At 39.5% G+C, this 19,577-nt stretch overlaps 1 protein-coding gene across 1 annotated transcript in view; it reads left to right on the top strand.

Annotated features, from left to right (window-relative positions):
- Positions 1-14,961: 14,961 nt before the first annotated feature.
- MTPN (myotrophin) overlaps positions 14,962-19,577 on the top strand; it is a 42,912-nt gene continuing 38,296 nt past the window's right edge. Inside the window, exon 1 of the mRNA XM_074168361.1 lies at positions 14,962-15,322. Coding sequence (XP_074024462.1) covers positions 15,251-15,322 — 72 coding nt within the window. The 5' untranslated portion in view covers positions 14,962-15,250. The remainder of the gene's footprint in view (positions 15,323-19,577) is intronic.

The raw sequence follows: 19,577 nt of genomic DNA, 5'->3' as shown, positions 1-19,577 counted from the left end.
ATGACTCCCAAATAAAGTGCCCTGTATCTTTTTAGATACATAAAAAATCATGGGCAAGGAATAACTTGTTTTGTTTGAAGTTCACTAGTAAAATAAGCAATCATTTCAAAACATCAGTGCAGATTAAATCCAGCTCTTAGATTCTTAGAAGGTGAATCTACAGTGCCATCAAATCCAACTGTTTGGATACCTATCTCTGCCAGCAAGGCTAAAACTGATTTTATCCTTTCCCAATATCTAATTTTTTTTCTCAGAGGAGCTGTGAATGGTGATTTTAATTAAGGCTGCCTGCCCATAATCCCAATTCATCTTAATTTTGCTAAATTTTAGGCACTGGTTAATATTGGTAAAGTGAACAATAATCAGTCTGGTACATCCTCATTTAGAAGTGCTTGACCTTGCAATCTTAATCTATTTTCATTAATAATTATCTTGAGCAGGTAAAGCCTACTTATCATGGTCAAAACTCTGCACAGATACTATCTACTTAAACTACAAAATTTTATTTTTACATAATTCCTTGATTCAGCAAATCTTGACAGAATATGTTTAAAATTACTAGCCCAAGGCTATAAAAGTAGATAATATCAAAACTGCCAATGTATTACAGAACTTTCTTGCCCCTAATCTCTTGATTAATCCACTAATATTGTTTATTAAAGAGTTTTAATTCAGATTCTATTCTGTTGATATTCTATAATACTAACTTGAAATATTAGTTACTGCTCTATTTTTATGTCAGATGATCACAGAGTAAAATTCCCCTAACCATAAGCAAATGGAACAGTTACTTGCTGATGGTAGTGTGGAATATTACATAGGACTTTCAGTTCAGCTCCAAAACTGCAGTTTACTAAGGTAATGCTTCATATATCACAGCTGGTTCATCAACCACACAAGGTGCAATAACAGAAAATTTAATTTAAAATTTAATCTATTAAATCAGTAGTTAGGTACAACAATTACAGGCTTCAGAGAAAAGAAGAAAAAAAAAAGAATTGTTTACTGTACTCAGAGTACATTCCCACACTTTCTCCTATTTGCTCTTGCCACTTGCATTGAAAACCTTATTTCCCTCTTGGACATTTGTGCACTGAGATTTTACATCATTACCAAATCTGGCAGGTCTTTTAACCAGAAACCCCTTCTCAAATACAGGGAGGCTTCTCCTATCAATTTTAGTATCCGTAATACAAACAGGAAACATTAATACCAAGGTAAAAAAATGTGCAATGTCAACATTCTGAAGCAAAACTGCTTACATTAAAAACATTACCAAGAGAAATTGGCATATGCACTGACACTAAACATTATAAAGCTACAGTCATTCTTCCAGGAGAAAAGCTATATATAGTGGATCATTTTTTAGAAGTAGATGCACATTTAATAGCAAGATTGTTTTTCTACTAGCATAGCAAATGAAGCCAAAAAGATTCTGGATGGAAAACTGCAGCAGCATCTGGAAATTTGGTGGAGCTGATCTGCTGAGATACAAGTCGGTAGAACAGCAGTTTGAATACATGCCCATTCATTTCTCAGGTAACTTTTGGTTATTTCCATGTCTGTTCTGGTGATTAAGAATTATTTACACTTCATCCATAGTTTGTTACAGCAATTGTCAAGTAAGCAGACAATTATGAAATGTTTAAATGCACAGAACAGGAACATGACTAACGCTCAAAGGAAAAACAGGTTTTGGGACATTAGACTGATTTTTCACCCACTGAAATAAGATTACAGTATACAGAATTCAGCATGCAGAAATATGTACACATACATACATATCTGCTTATGCATGCATATAGGCATGCTTTGTAATTACCCACAGAGATAAGATTTATAGCTAAAATGATGTCTTCATTTAATTTTACAAGCAATAGAGGTAACCTTTGAATATATAGGCACTGGTGTATGATGAATACATACAGAACAATGCACTGAGGCTACGTCCACCCTTACATAGATCCCGAATATGTCATTGCTGCTTTATAACATCACGTCAGGATAGCATCTCTTTTGTGCCCTACGTCTTTACCACTGATAGGTCAAGTCTACCTAAGGTCATGAAAAACTTATCCATGGATCTCAAAGCACTTTTTATAAAGATGGCTGGGCATTACTTCAACTCAGAAACGTGTAGAAGATAAGCCTAAACTCAGGCAGTGATCTTAAAAGTCTTTAACCACATGTAACTAATCCTTCATGCAACATGCAACCACCTTGCATCTGGTCCTGAAATCCCATGTGGTTTCTCTTTGTGTTGCACCCTCTTAAACCCGAGGTAGTTTTAAAGCTGTACTCATCCCTTTCCTGACTGGCAAACGTTCAGAAGTGAATGTAGTCACTCCGTACGCAGAAGGAGACGCAATTCAGGAAGACAACCACTAGAGGTCAGGCAGGATACAATTCATGGCCACAAAGAGACGGGAGATTTTCCTAAGAGTGAGGTCAGCAAGAGAAACGAGAGACCAGTGACCACTTACATAAGGAGATTTAAATAGTTGCCACTTTTCATGTCAGAAAGCAAACCCGTGCTCTTGAAAATGGAAATATTTAAAGCAGATCACATGCACTGGTATGAGGGCAATGGTGAGGGAATAGTTTTATTAGCTAGAAAACAGGTGTGCAGTTAAATATGGACATTCTATATAAATAGAAGTTGGTCACAGCAAACACCTCACTCAGCAAGTGTTCAAATCTACCCAAAGTTTACATGTTTACTGGATCTTCAAACTACTGGGAAGCAGTTTTTCCATATTGATTTCATTATACGGGGTGTGTGCAGGGAGGAGAATATGAAGTAGAAAAACACTATAATACCCTGTTTTTCTTGACTGAATGAGAAATGCAGCCCCAGCCTTGGAATACATGCAGAATATCATACTGAAGGTACTCAAAATAGTTCAGCAGCTACTTCCCTGAATTACCTACTCAGTTGTCACTCTTCTGGTGAGCTCCTCAGGGACATTTATTCCATTAGTGGGAATAGATGAGTTAAGTTCCATGGGTGCAAAGATGGCCACTTTTTGTCACAAAACCAGCAGCGCTGCTCAGTGGGAGAGTCGATCTGCAGCTGCCAGGGTCTCCTTTGCCTCACAGGCTTTTCCTGATCAAAATGCCTCCTCCCCTCCAATATACGTGTTCATATTCCCTTGCAGCCTATGTAGGGCTATCATCTCAAGGGTTAGGTAGCAATTTGTACTTTGCAGAGTATGTTTTAGAGAACTTCCTTAAGCAGTCATATTTCTTTTTCCCATATACCACTTCAGTAGCTGGTACTCTCATTATCCTGACTGATTTGCAGCTGAGTGCATACACATCCCTGACAGAACTTCGGTATTTCTTGGAAGAGCATTTTCTTGGAAGCATTTAAAATAATTCCACCAACACTAACATTAAGGAAGGTTCGGTTATATAAAATAAAAAAAAATAATAATAAAAAGAAAAGGCTACAGTGGGTTTGGTTAGCTAACTCACTCACAAATAGCTATGTTTTATCAGATACCATACACAGAGTGAACAAAAGAAATGATTGAGAATTTGGAAACATTTACTAAGCTTCTGACTGTATCTTCTACATTGCTTATTCAGTATAGATCTGTAAATCTGTACTTAGAGATATCTGTCTCTGATAGTTCTGTCAAAACCAGTATGTTCACCAGAAATATAATTTTATTCAGGTTAGCCAAAATCTGTGTAGGTACTTGCCATCAACTGGACTATTAGATAGTTAGATACATAAAATCTCAGTGGTATTAGGCAAAAAAATGTATAATAAATTTAGACTTACTTGCAACAATATGATAGGAAATTAAAAAGGGAAGATGTGTAATATGTGTTACTAGTTAAAGGAGAATCCGCTAATCTTTTAATACTTGTTGATTTCTGATAAACCTTTTCCTCGTACAAGAGCTGATGTCATCTTTAACAGATATTGAAAAAGAAGTCCTGCATCTTCTATGTAGCTGCTTCATCGTCAGAACTGACCTCACACAAATGTGGAAAACTGGGAACCAGGAACCCTTCTGTTCTGGATTTGTGTATGAAGAGATAAACAAAAATTAATGTCTAATTGTTACCTGTAATGGTCCAAACTTGTTTCTGTAACCATGGCTTATACTGACTTGCTTATTTATAGTAAGGATGATCTACCTCTGATTGCTATGAATAGGGACTACAGAAGTAAACTGAAATGTGATAAAAAATTCTGTTCTGTGTCCTGTGTCCCTATACATTTTATATATGTGACATTGCTGTTTTAGTAAGTCTATACCATATGCATAGACAAATACCCATATATCCTTCAGTTTCCTTAGATTCCTAAAAAAAAAAAAAAGTAAAAATAGAGAGGACCAAGCGTTCATCAGTTTCCATGGAGAGGAACAAGGAAATATAGAGATATAGGAAATTTCACTGTCTCTTGTTTTTATTACCACCTCCACTGCAAAGCCCTGAATTTCACATAGCACAGCAGCAAGAAATTGGAGAGTAACATCTGGTGGATGGAGAGAGAAATAAATGTCACAGCTCTGTGCATAGGACAGTACAGTCTTTATTATTAGTATGTGCACAAATAAGTATTGTGAGAAAACACTGCCAGTACTCAGTAAGATGCTCTTAGTGGTTCTGCAAGTTAATAAAGACCATATCAGAAACAGACGACAGATATGGAATGATGCATACACAGTCTGTGGTCAGTATGTGTCGATTTATCCAGGTAAGATGTATTGACACGGTGCTTTTATAGTCCGTCCCCTTTGGCAGAAACAGAGTATGTATCTTCACAAGAATAATGACAGAGCTCCTGAGCGTATTGATTGAATGGCATGAAGCATGGATAACAAGTGGCTATGCAAACTAATGGTGGATGAGCACAAAGCTTTATAAATAGCTATAGCTGCAGAAATATTCTGGGCATAGGACTCTCCCTCTCCTTTTCTGTGTTATTTGACACTTTATAATTTCACGATTCTGCTAAGAAATTAAACAAAGGTGTTCATCAGGGAATGGAGCACCCTCTTATGAGGAAAGGCCGAGAGACCTGGGTCTGTTTAGCCTGGAGAAGAGAAGACTGAGAGGGGATCTCACCAATGCTTATAAATATCTAAAGGGTGGGTGTCAAGAGGATGAGGTCAGACTCTTCTCAGTGGTGCCTGGTGACAGTTCAAGGGGCAATGGACACAAGCTGGAGCACAGGAAATTCCACCTCTACATAAGGAAAAAAATATTTACTTTGAGGGTAATGGAGCACTGGAATGTGCTGCCCAGAGAGCCTGTGGAGTCCCCTCCCAGGAGATATTCAAAACCTGCCTGGATGCATTCCTGTCCAGCCTGCTTTGGCAGGAGGGGTTGGACTAGATGATCTCCAAAGGTCCCTTCCAACCCCTACCATTTTGTGATTCTGTGATTAGAACATGCACAGCTAATTAAAAGTACAAATAAACTGTAAGTGGCAGAATCAGGACACCGTCTACAATACACCATCTTTTCCATTACTTGGGGTAATGCAGACATTTTGGGAGGCACTGGATAGCATGGTGCAGAGGCACCTGAGCTGGTTCCTCTGCTCCAGCAAAGCATCTCCTAGGATGAGGAAGAGCAATAGAGATTTTTGTGTGTATAGGGTATATGGGTAATGGAAGAGTTACAGTCTGTTAACAGTAATGATGGCTGTGTACTATGTCATTGTACCCACCATCACAAACATTAGCAGCTGTGTTTCTGAAGTGTGACATACACAGGACATAAGCAATCTGATAGAATACTCTCAGCATTACTTTGTTAGGACTATCATCAGGCACCTGCCATATTCCCACACATTGTGCTGGAATAATGCATGTTACAGGTTTGCCAGAGCCTTCAGTAAATGCACTTAAAGTGAAAGATATAATTTCAAGCTGTTTAAAGTTAAGTTGTCATTTATTACTCCCATGCCCTGCTAAGACCCTGGAGAATACAGCAAAAACTTACTTTGGGAGAAGGGAAGTGGCAGCATTGCAACACAATGCTGCTCCAGACTATACTGTACTGGAGATCCTCACAGAATTGAGAGCAAAATGCTTCATAATCCATATGATCCAAGTAATAAGAAGAGAAATACACCCACTCAAGGAAGCTATTCCGTTTTGCAAAAGAAGGAGAACCTAGCCCAAACTGTTACATAAATAGATTATGGTAAGAGCATTACCACAGCTCTGCCTCTGTTAATGTGAAGGGATAGTCCATGTGTTAAATAGCAAATGGATGAGAGAAAGAGTAAAATATGGAAAGAAAGAAAGAAAGAAAGAAAGAAAGAAAGAAAGAAAGAAAGAAAGAAAGAAAGAAAGAATCAAGAATGACAAGGACAAAGCTATAAAAAAAGTTGTTGCTTCAAACTAAAGAAAAGGTTGCTGATTAAAACTGAACACCAAGTCACATGGGTATCTGAAAAACACTGAAAAGAGATCTCAAGAACAGCTTTTTTAGTTGATATATCCTGTCTGTATTTTTACAAGAAAGACACAACTGGAGACATGATTGCAATATAAATGATGTAAGAATATAATTAATTATTGTGAAAGAAGAACATTTTTGTTAATGTAGAAAGTCAAACCTTTTCAGTGCTGTACCAGGAACAAAGATCTGTAGTGTGGGTAAGGACTTTCTTACATCTGTTTCCAAACAGGTTTATTTTTTGACACAAACAGTCTGCAAAAACTGGATATGTCCCATTTTTGTGAAGAAATTTACCTTTCAACAAAGCATCCTAACTCTTTTTTTTTTCTTTTAACTCTTCCCCAAAGACAAGTAGTAACAATCATAATTGATTCCTCACACTTATCTATCCTGCATCTCGGCATATGAGATTCTCAAGGCACTTCCCAATTGTAGAAAAATATTGGATTATGTATGGGAAAATGAAGGCGTAGGAAATGATGGTTCGGACAACAGTGTCTCCCTGTGGCACCATGACTGCTACTGTTATTGCTTGCTATTTGTTAAACATCACTAGTGAAAACTTCAAAACCACAGAAAATAAGGAAGTTATTGTCCTTGCCCTTATATTTATAAGCAGAGACTCATTTTATCAAACACATTAGAATATACAAAATATTCCTCAAGGTATTAGAGTATTTAAATCAGCGCAAACATGCATAACTGCATGAATTTTCCTGTATTATATTGAAGGTCTTTTGTTTATCCTCTGATGCTCACAGAACAACGAGCAGACCTGTGAACAACCTACATAAAGCCAGGACCATACTGGTCTAAAATGGTACGTCTCACGGTGGAACCAGCAGTCCCAATTTTATTATGGTACTGAATGGAATATTAACACATATTATACACATATAACACATATTCCACCAGTGTTTTCAAATATTCAAACACTAGATTCTCTGTATATAATTTGTATGATTAATTTAGACATTCTAAACTTGAAAACTATGGTTTTGATTAAAGAAGATTTATTCCATACTTCAGAATTGCAATCTACGTACTTCCTAGAACAATGATAGCTTGCAGTAAACACACAGACTATATACACTGCAAAATCTGTGTACAATACTCAGGCAGTTGCATTTGCTTCTGCTGCTTACAGCTTGATCCATTTATACTGTTCCATAAAACATTTAAAGGGCAGAAATTCAGTGTATTTCAGCTTTTTTATGTGGGTGATATAAATGCTCATGTTTAAGTTTCATTTTGTAACTTGGGATGTTGTTCATTTTGTTATTTGGGTTGAAAGTGGAGGGTTTCAGACAGTGCTTAAAGCATTAAAAAAATGATGGGACTGTTCCAAAATGAACAAGATTCAGAAGCCACTGTATCTCTCCTGGTTGCAAAATCTTGCCACCATGAAAAAAGGGCATCCCCGTAAATTCTCAGCTTATTAAGGGTAAGGAAACCCTACCACACAGCGAACTACACAGTCAATGAGTGGAAAATTGCAGATCTAAGAAGCAGCAGCTCCAGAAGCAGGTTTTGCAGAAACTCAAAGGGCTCAGCTAAAAACAGACCTATGATTGTTCTCTAAATAAAAGACACCGATCTGGATGGAAATGCAAATAGCAGCAAAGAAAGGATTAAGTGTAAAATACTTCATTCTGACTTCTCTTGAAACTTCAAAACATTGTTTTGTTTGTTTTTTCGAATTCCAGTATTATCCAATCTCTCCAGTTGTTCATTCACCCAACATATAAGTTATACCAACTTACACTCACTTTCCAAACTGTAACTTTCACACAGATGCCTTCTCTGAATTAGGAAAAAAATGCATGAGAAGATGTCAATTTTGTTTTCCGCAATGGCTGTCACTTCTAGAAAAGGCAGAATTTTGCTATTTGCAATTCTTCTCTATAGAGCCAAGAATTTTCACTTTTCTAACTTTTTCTAAAATCCTAGAATCTCACCTACAGAATTAGAATTTAGAATTATCTCCATACAGCTGAGCAAGTTCGATAATCCTTTATTTTTGTTTAACTAGAAAATCACATTGGTATCACTTTTGGTAGCCAGTTGTTTGTTGCTTTAACATCAAGTACTGTGAGAAAAATGATGTTGCTTATGTTTCTTCTTTGTTAGTATCAGTCCCTAATGCACCCATCTCATTTGCTTACTAGCAAAAGATTTCACCTTTGTCAGCACTGCAAAGCCCAAACTGTTGTGAAAAAGCAAACTGCAACCTATTCAGGCTCTTGCACCATCAGCAAAGCTTTGGGGGAAGTTCTCCTGATTGTGATGCTCAGCTATACTGAACAGTCCCTGCTTTGGAACAGAGACTGTGTTGTCACTCTTGCCAGTATAAGCTCTCCGGTGTTTAACCCTTTGTTGCAACAGTTTGCTTGAAGGCAATTTCAGCCTTCAAAGGGAAAATCAGTAATAGTGGTTGATCCTTTCTACCAATCACTTGACAGGTTGCAGCTGGAGCACTGCTTCCAGTTTCGGGCTCACCAGAGTAAAAAGGGCATTGACATAATGGAGTGAGTTCACTGGAAGACAACCAAGATGATAAACTGACAAGCACATGACATATGACAAAAAGCTGAAGGAAATTGGGTTGTTCAGCATTGAGATGACAGGGTTACAGTGCATGGAGGGGGATCTTACTGCTATCTTCAACTAACTCAAGAGAATATAAAGACAAGACAGAGCCGAAGTCTTCTTGAAGAGATAGGTACAGGATAAGAGGTAACAAATATAAAGTTACAATGGGGAAAAAATAATTAGATATAAGGAATTTTTGTTTGTTTGTTTGGTGAAAGCAGTCAAACATAAGAACAAGTTGCCAGGAAAAGTTGTGGTTTCATCAAACTTTGAGATATTCAGAACTTGACTGGAAAAGGCCCTGAGCCACCTCCTCTAAATTGTCTCTGCTTTGAGCAGGGATTAGATCAGACTACCTCCAAAGGCTCCTTCCAACCTAAATTGGAATTCTATATATTCTATAATTTTATTATTTTAACTTAGAGAAATAACCGAAATTTTCAAGAAATAATTTCTAGAACTTCCATTTCCTGTGAACTGCTCCTGAAAAGAGAAATCAGGTTATAGAAAAAGGGTATCTTCTCTTGGGTGAAGACACAAAGACCTTAGTTAATTTTAATCGTGGGGACAGTAATAATGATTTATACCCATACTCCTGTAAATAACAGAAGAGAAGGTACAATACTTAAATGTGAAATAAACAAAAGAAAACTATACAATCCTGCTGGCATCTACAAATGATACTGAAAGAGAGAAAGCCTATAGCCAAAAGGAGATTTGTACTCTGTGTTAATAAATAAGCCCAGACTGGTTATTTATGGATCACACCTCCAAACCATTATTCACCTACTAATCTTGCTGAGCATATTTTTCAACACTGATACAATCCTTGCTTCAGTTTTCAGAGCCAGCCCCTTGTTTAGCAATTGCTCAACTGACTGCTAGATCACACTTACTAACTAGTGTCCAGGAAAAAGGCAGTTCCACTCCATGGGAAGATGGATTTCCACAGCATGCTGCCCTTCCTCACTACTAAAGGCTGGCACTCAAGTTACTGCATTATTTTCCAAGGTCCAGCCTTATTGGGATTCATGAGCAAGCACCCAAGAACTGGAGCTATATGTCTGACTTTGCTTCCCCTGCTGTTTCAAGGACCACAACAAATACAGCCAACAGTTGTTGGGTTTACCTGGCTGCAATCCTGTTTGACCTTGGAAGGGAAAAAAAATAACTCTTATTTCCTTTTCCTTTCCACTACCTCCTCCTTCAGACACTTCATATCACAGACAGGCAAAGATAAGCCTGGCCCTGTTATATATGTGTGTGTGTGTGTATATATATATATAAAAGTATATATTTACTTTTCAAATATTTGCACAGATTTTCTAAAGGTTAGGAAGAAATTTATTTGCAGTAATGTCAGCAAATACTAAACGATTTCACCAAAGACTCACGCAGCTAAAGAAACAATTCAGGGAGAGACGAGATAGTTGTCTTTCATATCCTGTACAATAAGGTTTGAGATGCATGGACCAAAACCCAAAACCCAAAACATTTTTGGCTAAGGTGAAGTAAAAATGTTGCTGAATTCAAAAAGTAAGGGGAAGATATTAACATTTCTTCTCTGATAATCTCCACTACAGACAAACTGCACCAAATAGTATAAATGTGACCAACTAATAAACAGAAAGCCAATCAATTGTCCAGTTTTCACCTGTCATTCCTAGACCTCTTGTGGCAGTTCCATAACTTTATCTAGTCTGCTATCTATTAACTTTAACTATCTATTATTTTCTCCCCAATAAAATGCGTTCTATATGATGACATTTTACATTACTGCTTGGCTATTGTTGCTGAACTAACAGCTGTCGTGTATGAATTGTTTGGCATTACAGAAAGGGAATATAGTAAATATGAGATCAAGCAAGCGTTTTTAAATAAAACCTGCAAGTGTACCATTATGTATCCAAGTGTCTTGCTTGGGTTTTTATGTTGTTCTGTTTTTTATTTGGATAGCTAAATTCATTGGATTGTCTTGTATTCCAGACTATTTGTGTACTGCGTTTATGATTTATACATGTATATGCATTATATAATAGTAACATTGCATAACTGAATACAATTGATAACAATGAATTATGATTTGTTGAAAGAGATAAATGTAAAGCCACATTTCTATGCAAAAGTATATGGGAAAATACATGAAGATATATGCAAAAAATTAATGATGTTTATATTTTGTAAGAAAGATTCACTTACGCAAGTGAAGCTCTGGTCAGCAGAGCAGGATGAGCAGTTATGTAGGCCTTCAAAACAGGGTTTAATCAGTGAGCAGAGAGATTAATTTCATCTTAGCAGGAATAACTGGGCTAGAGAAGGCACAGTTCGTTGATCTGGCAGTCTTCTTACAACTTAACTCATTATCATTCCCTGTCTCCTCCAGCCATTCAAATGACAGGGCAACGCATTTTGTGCTACTTCTCAACTTTTCTGGAGGATGCAGAATAGAAATAACCCATTTTTAATTAGAAAATAAAGGACAGATTCATGGAGAACATACAAAGATACGCTCTGCTGACTGGGATAATGTTCGTTCTTACTCGTAATACATTTGGCTTTTATCTCTATCAAAATACAAATGGCAATTTGTTTAGGGGTCTCCTTTACACTATAACTCTTCTTGAGCATGAGTTGCATGTTGTGTTGAAAAATCTGCTTATGAGACTAAAGTACTATTTTGAAGTATGGAATGTCATCAAGGAAATGCTTATATCCAAGAATCCAGTGTAAACTCTGCAGCTAACATTTATGACTCTCTCAACAATGAACTAATTCTCCAGACAGTGAACTTGCAGCTGGCCTTGAGCTTTGGTTAGTATGGTTAAAGACAGTATAAAGAGGAGATCCCTTCCACAAATGGAAAGTAGTTCCACTACTGCTTACAAGAAAGACAAGGTAAGCAGAGTGTAAAAGCAGCTCTGAGTTTAAGGATTGTAATCAAACCCAGGTCTCATAGACATTGTATATTTAGTACTGCATTTCTTTTCAAGTATCTGTAACTTTATAGTGCTTTCAAAGGAAAAAAACTCTGTTTAAGAGATTCCTTTGCTAAATGTTTATTCATTGCATTTCTTTCTTATCTTTTTCTGATTAATATGTCTAAGAACCAAAGTTCTTACATGGAAACAAACTCCTAGGAGTTGAAACTAAACCCAAAAAAAGTAAAAGAAAAAGAAAGAGGGCTAAGGCAGTACATTCAGCTTCTAAGGCATAGAATCATAGAATTGCCTAGGTTGGAAGGGACTTTTCAGATCATCTAGTCCAATTGTCAGCCTAACACTGACAAAAACCATCACTAAACTGTATCTCTAAGCACTATGTCTACCCGTCTTTTAAATACCGCCAGGGATGATGACTCAAACACTTCCCTGGGCAGCCTGTTGCAATGCTTAATAACCCTTTCACTGTAAAAATTTTTCCTAATATCCAATCTAAACCTCCCCTGGTGCAGCTTGAGGCCATTTGCTCTTGTCCTAAATGACATATATGAGAGCATCCCATAGTTAGAAAATGGTATCAGGTATGGGTTTTTATTTCTAGATGCATGGCTGAAAGATCCAGTATTAGTCACTATGTAGACAAAAGCCATTTAGAATTTGGGCCTGAAGCTAACCAGTGAGTGTACCTCTAGAAAAGGCATGCATCAGGTAGAAGGGGAGAAATGTCCAACTAAACCATGTATTCTTTAGGTAACAGAACTTGTAGAGAAAGAGGGAAGCATGAAAGTTCTTCTGCTTCAGTGATGAGGTAGGAGTAAGGACAACATAGCGAAATTGCTGGTAAAATTGAAAGACTGGATTCACAGGCTAGTGAATACAAATATATAAACAGAAGTGTTCAGCAAACTTTTAAAAAATATGGTCACAACTTGGTTCCTCAATGCATATTCAAACATCTAAGTAAGTATCCAGAATTTTAAATATGTTTTCACCAGACTTATTAACTCAGGATTATTTAGACTTCACCAAAAAAGGAATAAATTGGTTTTAGTGTATTAAAAAAATCCAAACTAACTTACCATTTCTGCAGACTGAAAATTAAGCACTGAAAAAATTGTATTTATGCATGTTCTGGGAGCATTTACAAAAAAATGCAGGGGCACTTGACCATCTGATTTCACAGCTTTTTGTTTTCTTTTCCTTTAATGACATTAGGAAAAGGAACAAGGGCAAACTCGTGTTCCAAAACTTCTCAGTTTATAAATGAAATCAGCAATTAATCTGACTTGAAAGGTTATAATTTTTGTTTCCTTGCAAGTAACATTCAAGCTATTTCAATTAAATACCATTTAATCCCTGACAAAAATCTGCAAAGCCCTACATATTTAACATTTCTGTGGTTCATAAATACAAAGAAAACACAGAAAAATCACAAGCTGTATGGCACTACCACCCCCTCTTACAAATTTTCTTTGGCTGTATGGTGGAGTGCCTCCTCCTTCTCATTAAAAAGAGCATTGCTACCCTTAAACAGTATCTGTAAATGTTCATACTGTTCCCAAAATGGGTACGCCAGGAACAGTCACAGCAGAGCAGCTCCAGCTCCAAGGGTGTTTGGGATTTTGGGGGGTTGGACTAGAAGACCTTTAAAGGTCCCTTCCAACCCAAACTATTCTATGATTCTGCCCCTCTGCTCCTCTATGGTAAGACCCCACTTGGAGTACCGCGTCCAGCTCCGGAGTCCTCAGCACAGGAAAGACATGACGTGTTGGAGCAGGTCCAGAGACGGGCCACAAAAATGATCAGAGGAACACCTCTCCTATAAGGACAGGCTGAGAGAGCTGGGGTTGTTCAGCTTGGAGAAGGCTTTGGGGAGACGTTGTTGTGGCTATTCAGTACTTAAAGGGGGCTTATAAGAAAGATTTCAACAAAAATTTTAGCAGGGCTTGTGGTAGGGCAAGGGGTAATGGTTTTAAACTAAAAGAGGATAGACTTAGACCACATATAAGGAAGAACTTTTTTTTACAATGAGGGTGGTGAAACACTAGACCAGGTTGCCCAGAGAGGTGTTTCCCCCATCCCTGGAAACAGTCAGGTTGGAAGGGGTTCTGAGCAACCTGATCTAGTTGAAGATGTCCATGCTCATTGCAGGGTGGGAGGTGGATTAGATGTCCTTTAAAGGTCCGTTCCAACCCAAACTATTCTAGGATTCTATGACTCAGGATAATGCTTGCCAGAGGGGGTTAGGAAGAGCGTCTGCCTGTTAGCAGTTAAGCATGATTCACACAACAGGCTGTATGCCCCATACGCAAAACATGTGGTTTCAGAAAACAGATGCAACCAACAAGCACCAACATATTAATTAATTATCACATACTTCCTTTTATCTCTCCCCGCTCATGTTTTGGAAGCATTATGGTAATTATTCGCAGCATGTTCAGTGCCTCGGGTTTTGCAGAACAGCTATTTAGACACTCAGCTCCTCAGTGGGAACAGATACTTCAACAGGCAGTTCCTCAGCCGGTCGGAAGGCAGGAGCCGGCGGCCCGCCGCCCTCCAGGGCCCAGCGCGGCCTGCTGCGCCCCCGGCTATGCCGCAGCGCCCCGGGCAGAGACTCAACGCCCCGCGCACATATTCCGCAGGGTCTCGGGCACAGGGTGAGGTAAGAGTTGGCTTCCCCAAGGCTGAGTTTCCCAGGGCTCGCCTACCCAGCCCGCGGCATGCTCAGCAGCTCCGCCGGCGAGCTGGCCAGACGATCGGCGGGGCCCGGCGCTGGCCGCGTCCCCATGGCAACCCCCGGGGCGGCCGGGGGCGGGGCCGCCGGCGGGGCGAAGCGTTGGGAAGCTACAGCGCATGCGCCGCGCCGCTTCCCCCCGCCGCCGTATCTCCGGGAACAAGGGGGACGCTTAAGGTGGACGCATGCGCCGCCCGGTGAGTGCCGCTTTGCGCATGCGCCTTGCGCCCCCTCCCCCCTGTCCGGCGTGGGTGTCTCGGCGGGGTGGGCAGGGGAGCGGAATGGCAACCGGAAGCGGAAGCGCCGCGCGCAAGTAAACCGCTTTTCCCTTCAGTCAGGCGGACGCTGCTGCGCTTCCTCCTGCCCGCGTGCTCGGTCTCGCTCCGCGGCGCCGAGCCCCAGCCTCCCTAACTGCCGCCGCCCCGACCAACCGCCAGTCCAACCGCCCGCCCGCCGGCAGCGAGCGGCCGCCAGCCGGGGGAGGGGCTCCTGCCCGCAGCGCCGCCGCCCTCGCCGCCTCGCCCGCCCGCGTCTCTGCTAGGCGGCCGCGATGTCTGACAAGGAATTCATGTGGGCCCTCAAAAATGGAGACTTGGATGAGGTGAAGGACTACGTGGCCAAGGTAGGAGGAAGCGGCGGCGAGGGCCTGGGGTGGGCGAGGCGGCGCTGTGGGCTGGGGAGGGAGGGATGGGCTGGGAGCCTTCGGGGCCCTCCGTTCTCGGGTCGGCCGGGCGGGGTTGCGGGGCTGGCAGGAACCGCGACCTGCCTGGGGACAGGCTCTGTGGGAACTCTCCGCGGTGGTGAGGGTCCAGGCTGTAGGGTGCGCTCCCTCACTCCCTCCTCGCCGCCGTCTCAGTTCTTGGGCTTCCTCCTTTTCTCACCTGCCTCCCTGCTGCCCTCCTGCCCCTTCAGTCGACCCTTGTGCGTTTATATGTCAGTACGGGAAACTTTCTAGATCGACAGCCCATATCTCAGTCCTGCCTCTGTACGCATATGCGTATGTGTGGCCTCGGTTTGGTTATCCTTCCTCTCTGTGCCTCAGGGCTCATCCTTAATAAGGTGATGCTAAGCTACTGGGTGTGTTGAGGCTTAATTCATTAACCTCCTGTGCAGTGTTTTGATATCTAGTTAGCGTGAGTACTAGATAGTACTAGGAATAGTAGACATCCGTGTAATGGGTGAAAAATCTTCAGGTACGTTGTAGTCTTTGGAGGATTAATTCTGTCCTTATTTGCCTTCAGTTGGCAGTGAGGGTTGTGGGAAAAGTGCATGTACAAAAGGGCAAGATTCTGCTTTGGTGAATCCTTAGTGTTTAGGAATATTGTCTAGTAACTGTTACACCAGAGCAGAGGTTTACATGTAACTTAGTTATAATTACTTAGATCGCTGAACCAAGTTCATGATTGTCTTTGGGAGCTTGACACATGGTGACATATCTTGCTGTGATGACTTAAGTTCTTCCTGCTTCACTTGTTAACTTTGGTTGAAAGTTACCCAAACTTGTAGCGCTCTTGGCAAAAAGAAATGTGTACAAGTACTTCCAGCTGCTTTAGTACAAAGTCCAAGAGCTTAGCTTGAATAGTCTTCTCTGACCGTTTCAGCTACTGGACTTTGCATCAAAGTGGCTGTGCACTCACATACTCTGCTCTCTCTGTGAAGTGCTATAGGTAATAACTGGGAATAATATAATTATCCCACTTCAGTGGTTTAAGGGTCATGTACCTATGTCTGTGTAATAAAGTTGAGTACTACATTGATGTGTCTTATTTCTTCTGGGCTTTGGGGGCCTCCAGAGTCTTTCAGCAGCAGATTTGTATTCTTGCTACAGCTTTTACAGGAGTACCATATATACCTAGAGAACTCACTGCACACTAGTGATTAATGAATTCTTGTGTATCTACTACTGAAGCAAAAACTTTAGCAGTAACCATCTTGAGTCAGTTTATATCTACAAGATCACTGCGATACTGTCTACAAAGCATTTCTTCTTTTATTCCCACTCTTCCAGAGTGGCACTGCAACTCATGTAGCAAATGGATTTATGTGATCGCTCATCATCCGCTTCAGTGCAAAGTCAAATACTTAGTTCCATCTTCTACTGAAAGAGGCTTGAGCCAGCCTGGATGGTGCTGTAGTAAAGAGGCTGAAGGGCATCATCTAACTGCAATAATGAGGTAGAAATCTTTAAAAGAGAGATAGTGTCTGTGATTAGTTGATTACAGTAAAAGAAGCCTACAATCCTTAAACAATTTTACATTTTAGAACTGCTTCTAATGTATCATGTGAATAAACTATGGGAATTTTCTGCTTATTTGTGACCTAATCTTGTTCATTCTTCTCTCCTGCTTGCAAATGTGCTTTCTGTCATCAGCTGTTCAGCATCCTACTTGACAGTAACATGAGAAGTCTAATGTTTTCTTTTCAGTCCATTGTGTTTTCTTGACGGATTGTGGGCTAGTAAAATCTTAGCATGATTTCCTGTGGAAACAAAGCTTATATGAGCAAGTTTTGACTGACCCTCTTCCTTCCTAGTGGTTTGTTAATTTTTTGGCTAATTTTTGGTTTTACAGAGGTACTGGTGGGTTTTGTGGAACTAAATGAAGTAGAGGGGAGGTACCTTCAGGGAAGAAAAGAGTACAAGAATAAGCATATGTTTTACTGCATGACAGGAAATACACATTGAGGAGGGTCATGAGAACTGTATAAATCCTCAGACTGTAGGAGAAGCCTCAGTTGGAACTTCACATTCTTGGTTCCTAAATTCATTAAATATGTGAAGGCAAATCATGCTTTGATAGTTACAGTTCTTAGGTATCTTTTCCATGCTGCATGTTTTCTTGACTGTCTTTCTTATCAGTTATATGGCTTCTGCTCCCTGCTGCTTTCCTGTTCTAAGTATGATTTAATGTTCAGGAATTTTACTTATATAAACTTTGCAGTGGCTGAAATTCCTCTGCCTGTAATGTGGGAGGCAGTCATATATCTTACAGTCTGTTTCTTAAAATTCTTTCTTGTCTGCCTTCCTGAAAGTTGATTTCCAACTTCTCGTTTGTTTTGTTTCTTGTTTTAGTCTTGTTTCCTCATTAGTTGATTTATATATATATATAAATACAGCTTTTGACTATAATCTTGCAGTTTTACTGCCAATTACAATGTAAAGGGTTTGACCTCTGATTTTGTTTCATATCTGAGTGGCAGGGCTTGAAATGCTGACAAAATGACCCTGGGCACTTTAAAAATAATAGTAAAAATGGATGTCATCAGTCAGGCTATAGGAGTTGAACTCTGATAATCAGATAATCCTCACTTGTGTGTAATAAGCTGTGGAGGTTCTGTCTTTGGAGTTATTAGTATTTCCTTTTTTTTTTAATCTCAGATTTGGTTAGTAGGTACCAAGAGGAAGGTAGCTTAATGGCTCTCAGACTTTGATTCAAACAACAGGTGAAACTTAAAGTGAAAACCTTTCTTTTCAATTACATGGTTTATTCTTTTCAAGTAGAAAAAGTTTCTGCCATTTCAGCAGTTCTTGGACAAAGAAAGGATACAGAGTCAAAAGAAAGAGTCTCCATTTCCATTTTATGTATTTCTTTGTAAACAGATCTTGCATTCCCCTAAAGATGTTTTCTTCAGTTTTTCACAGAAAGAGTAGCTTTGAGGAGTGGCAGTGAAACAGACTAATGCCAAATGATACTGTTTTGTTGCTTGGGAAGAGATCTTAGTGCTGCCAGTCTGTGCGTTTGGAAGACATTGTTGGCTTCTACTTGATAAAAATGTGAAAGATTAATTGTAAAGTTTGAATAGACCTGTAAGACTTCTTTCCTTTTTTTTTTTTTTGTAAGAAAGTTCTTATTGGTCTCTTTCTTGACTTGTAATCGTGTCAACTTTTTCTTTATGGTAAATGTTAATTTCTACTGAAGTACTGTAGTTAGTGTGTTATGCTAACACTTAAGTATGGTGTCATCTATTTTTATGATAACTAGATGAAAAAGTAGTTTTTACTGTTTGCTTGCTTTGATGTCTTCGTTTTGAACATAGCCAGCATATGTTGTCTTTGGAGATGTCTTTGCAGGAATTGAAGGAATTCTGCACTCTTCCCACATACATCCACTCAAATTTTTAAAATTCCCTAAGAAAGCAGAAGCTTTCGTAGGAACAGATGAATCAAATGTGCAGTTAAATGGGAAAGGAGAACCTACGCAGATGAGAGAAATTTGCTTCCCTCAAGGGAGGGAACAGGGTTAAAAAGTAGTACTTAGAAGAAGAGCAGGGTATATTAAGCCTGCAGAACTTCTTAATGTGAATGGTGTTTGCTCTTTTTCCTTTTCTTTATCCTCCTTCCCCAGTGGAATGAGATAAGCTGTACAGTTGCTTAAAAAGACTTCTCTATCAACATGTACATGTAATGTTCCCAATCAGCAGTAAATTTCTCAGGCTAAGTATAATTCCCGTTCAGTCACTAGGCGCAAAGTTTCTGGCAAGATAAACTTGTGAGAGGTTACAATAAATGCTTGTTCTAAAGTAATTTCATCTCCCATAGCTTAACTGAGAATTTCTCACTTCACGAGCTGCTGTAAACCCCTATATCATTGCTTCCTAAACATGCCACTGCTTACAGTTATGTTTAATAAATCATCTAACCTAATACTATAAGAAGATAGACAGTCAACCAAACTGTGGAAGCACCAGATTTTTCCCACTGAGAAGACTGGGAGGTTGAAGTGATGGTAGGCTGTGAAACGAATGTTTTTAGAAAGTATGTATGTGTGTGCTTGCCTAATAGGCATTTCTGGTATTGAGTCTTGTTTTTTAAAAAACAAAACAAACAAAACCAAATCCCTAGAACACCTTCAATAACTCATCTAGAAAACAGCAACAAC

The sequence above is a fragment of the Numenius arquata genome, chromosome 2 (genome assembly GCF_964106895.1).
Source record: "Numenius arquata chromosome 2, bNumArq3.hap1.1, whole genome shotgun sequence".
In the NCBI taxonomy this organism is placed as follows: domain Eukaryota; kingdom Metazoa; phylum Chordata; class Aves; order Charadriiformes; family Scolopacidae; genus Numenius; species Numenius arquata.
This window is presented reverse-complemented; position numbering and strand designations above follow the sequence as displayed.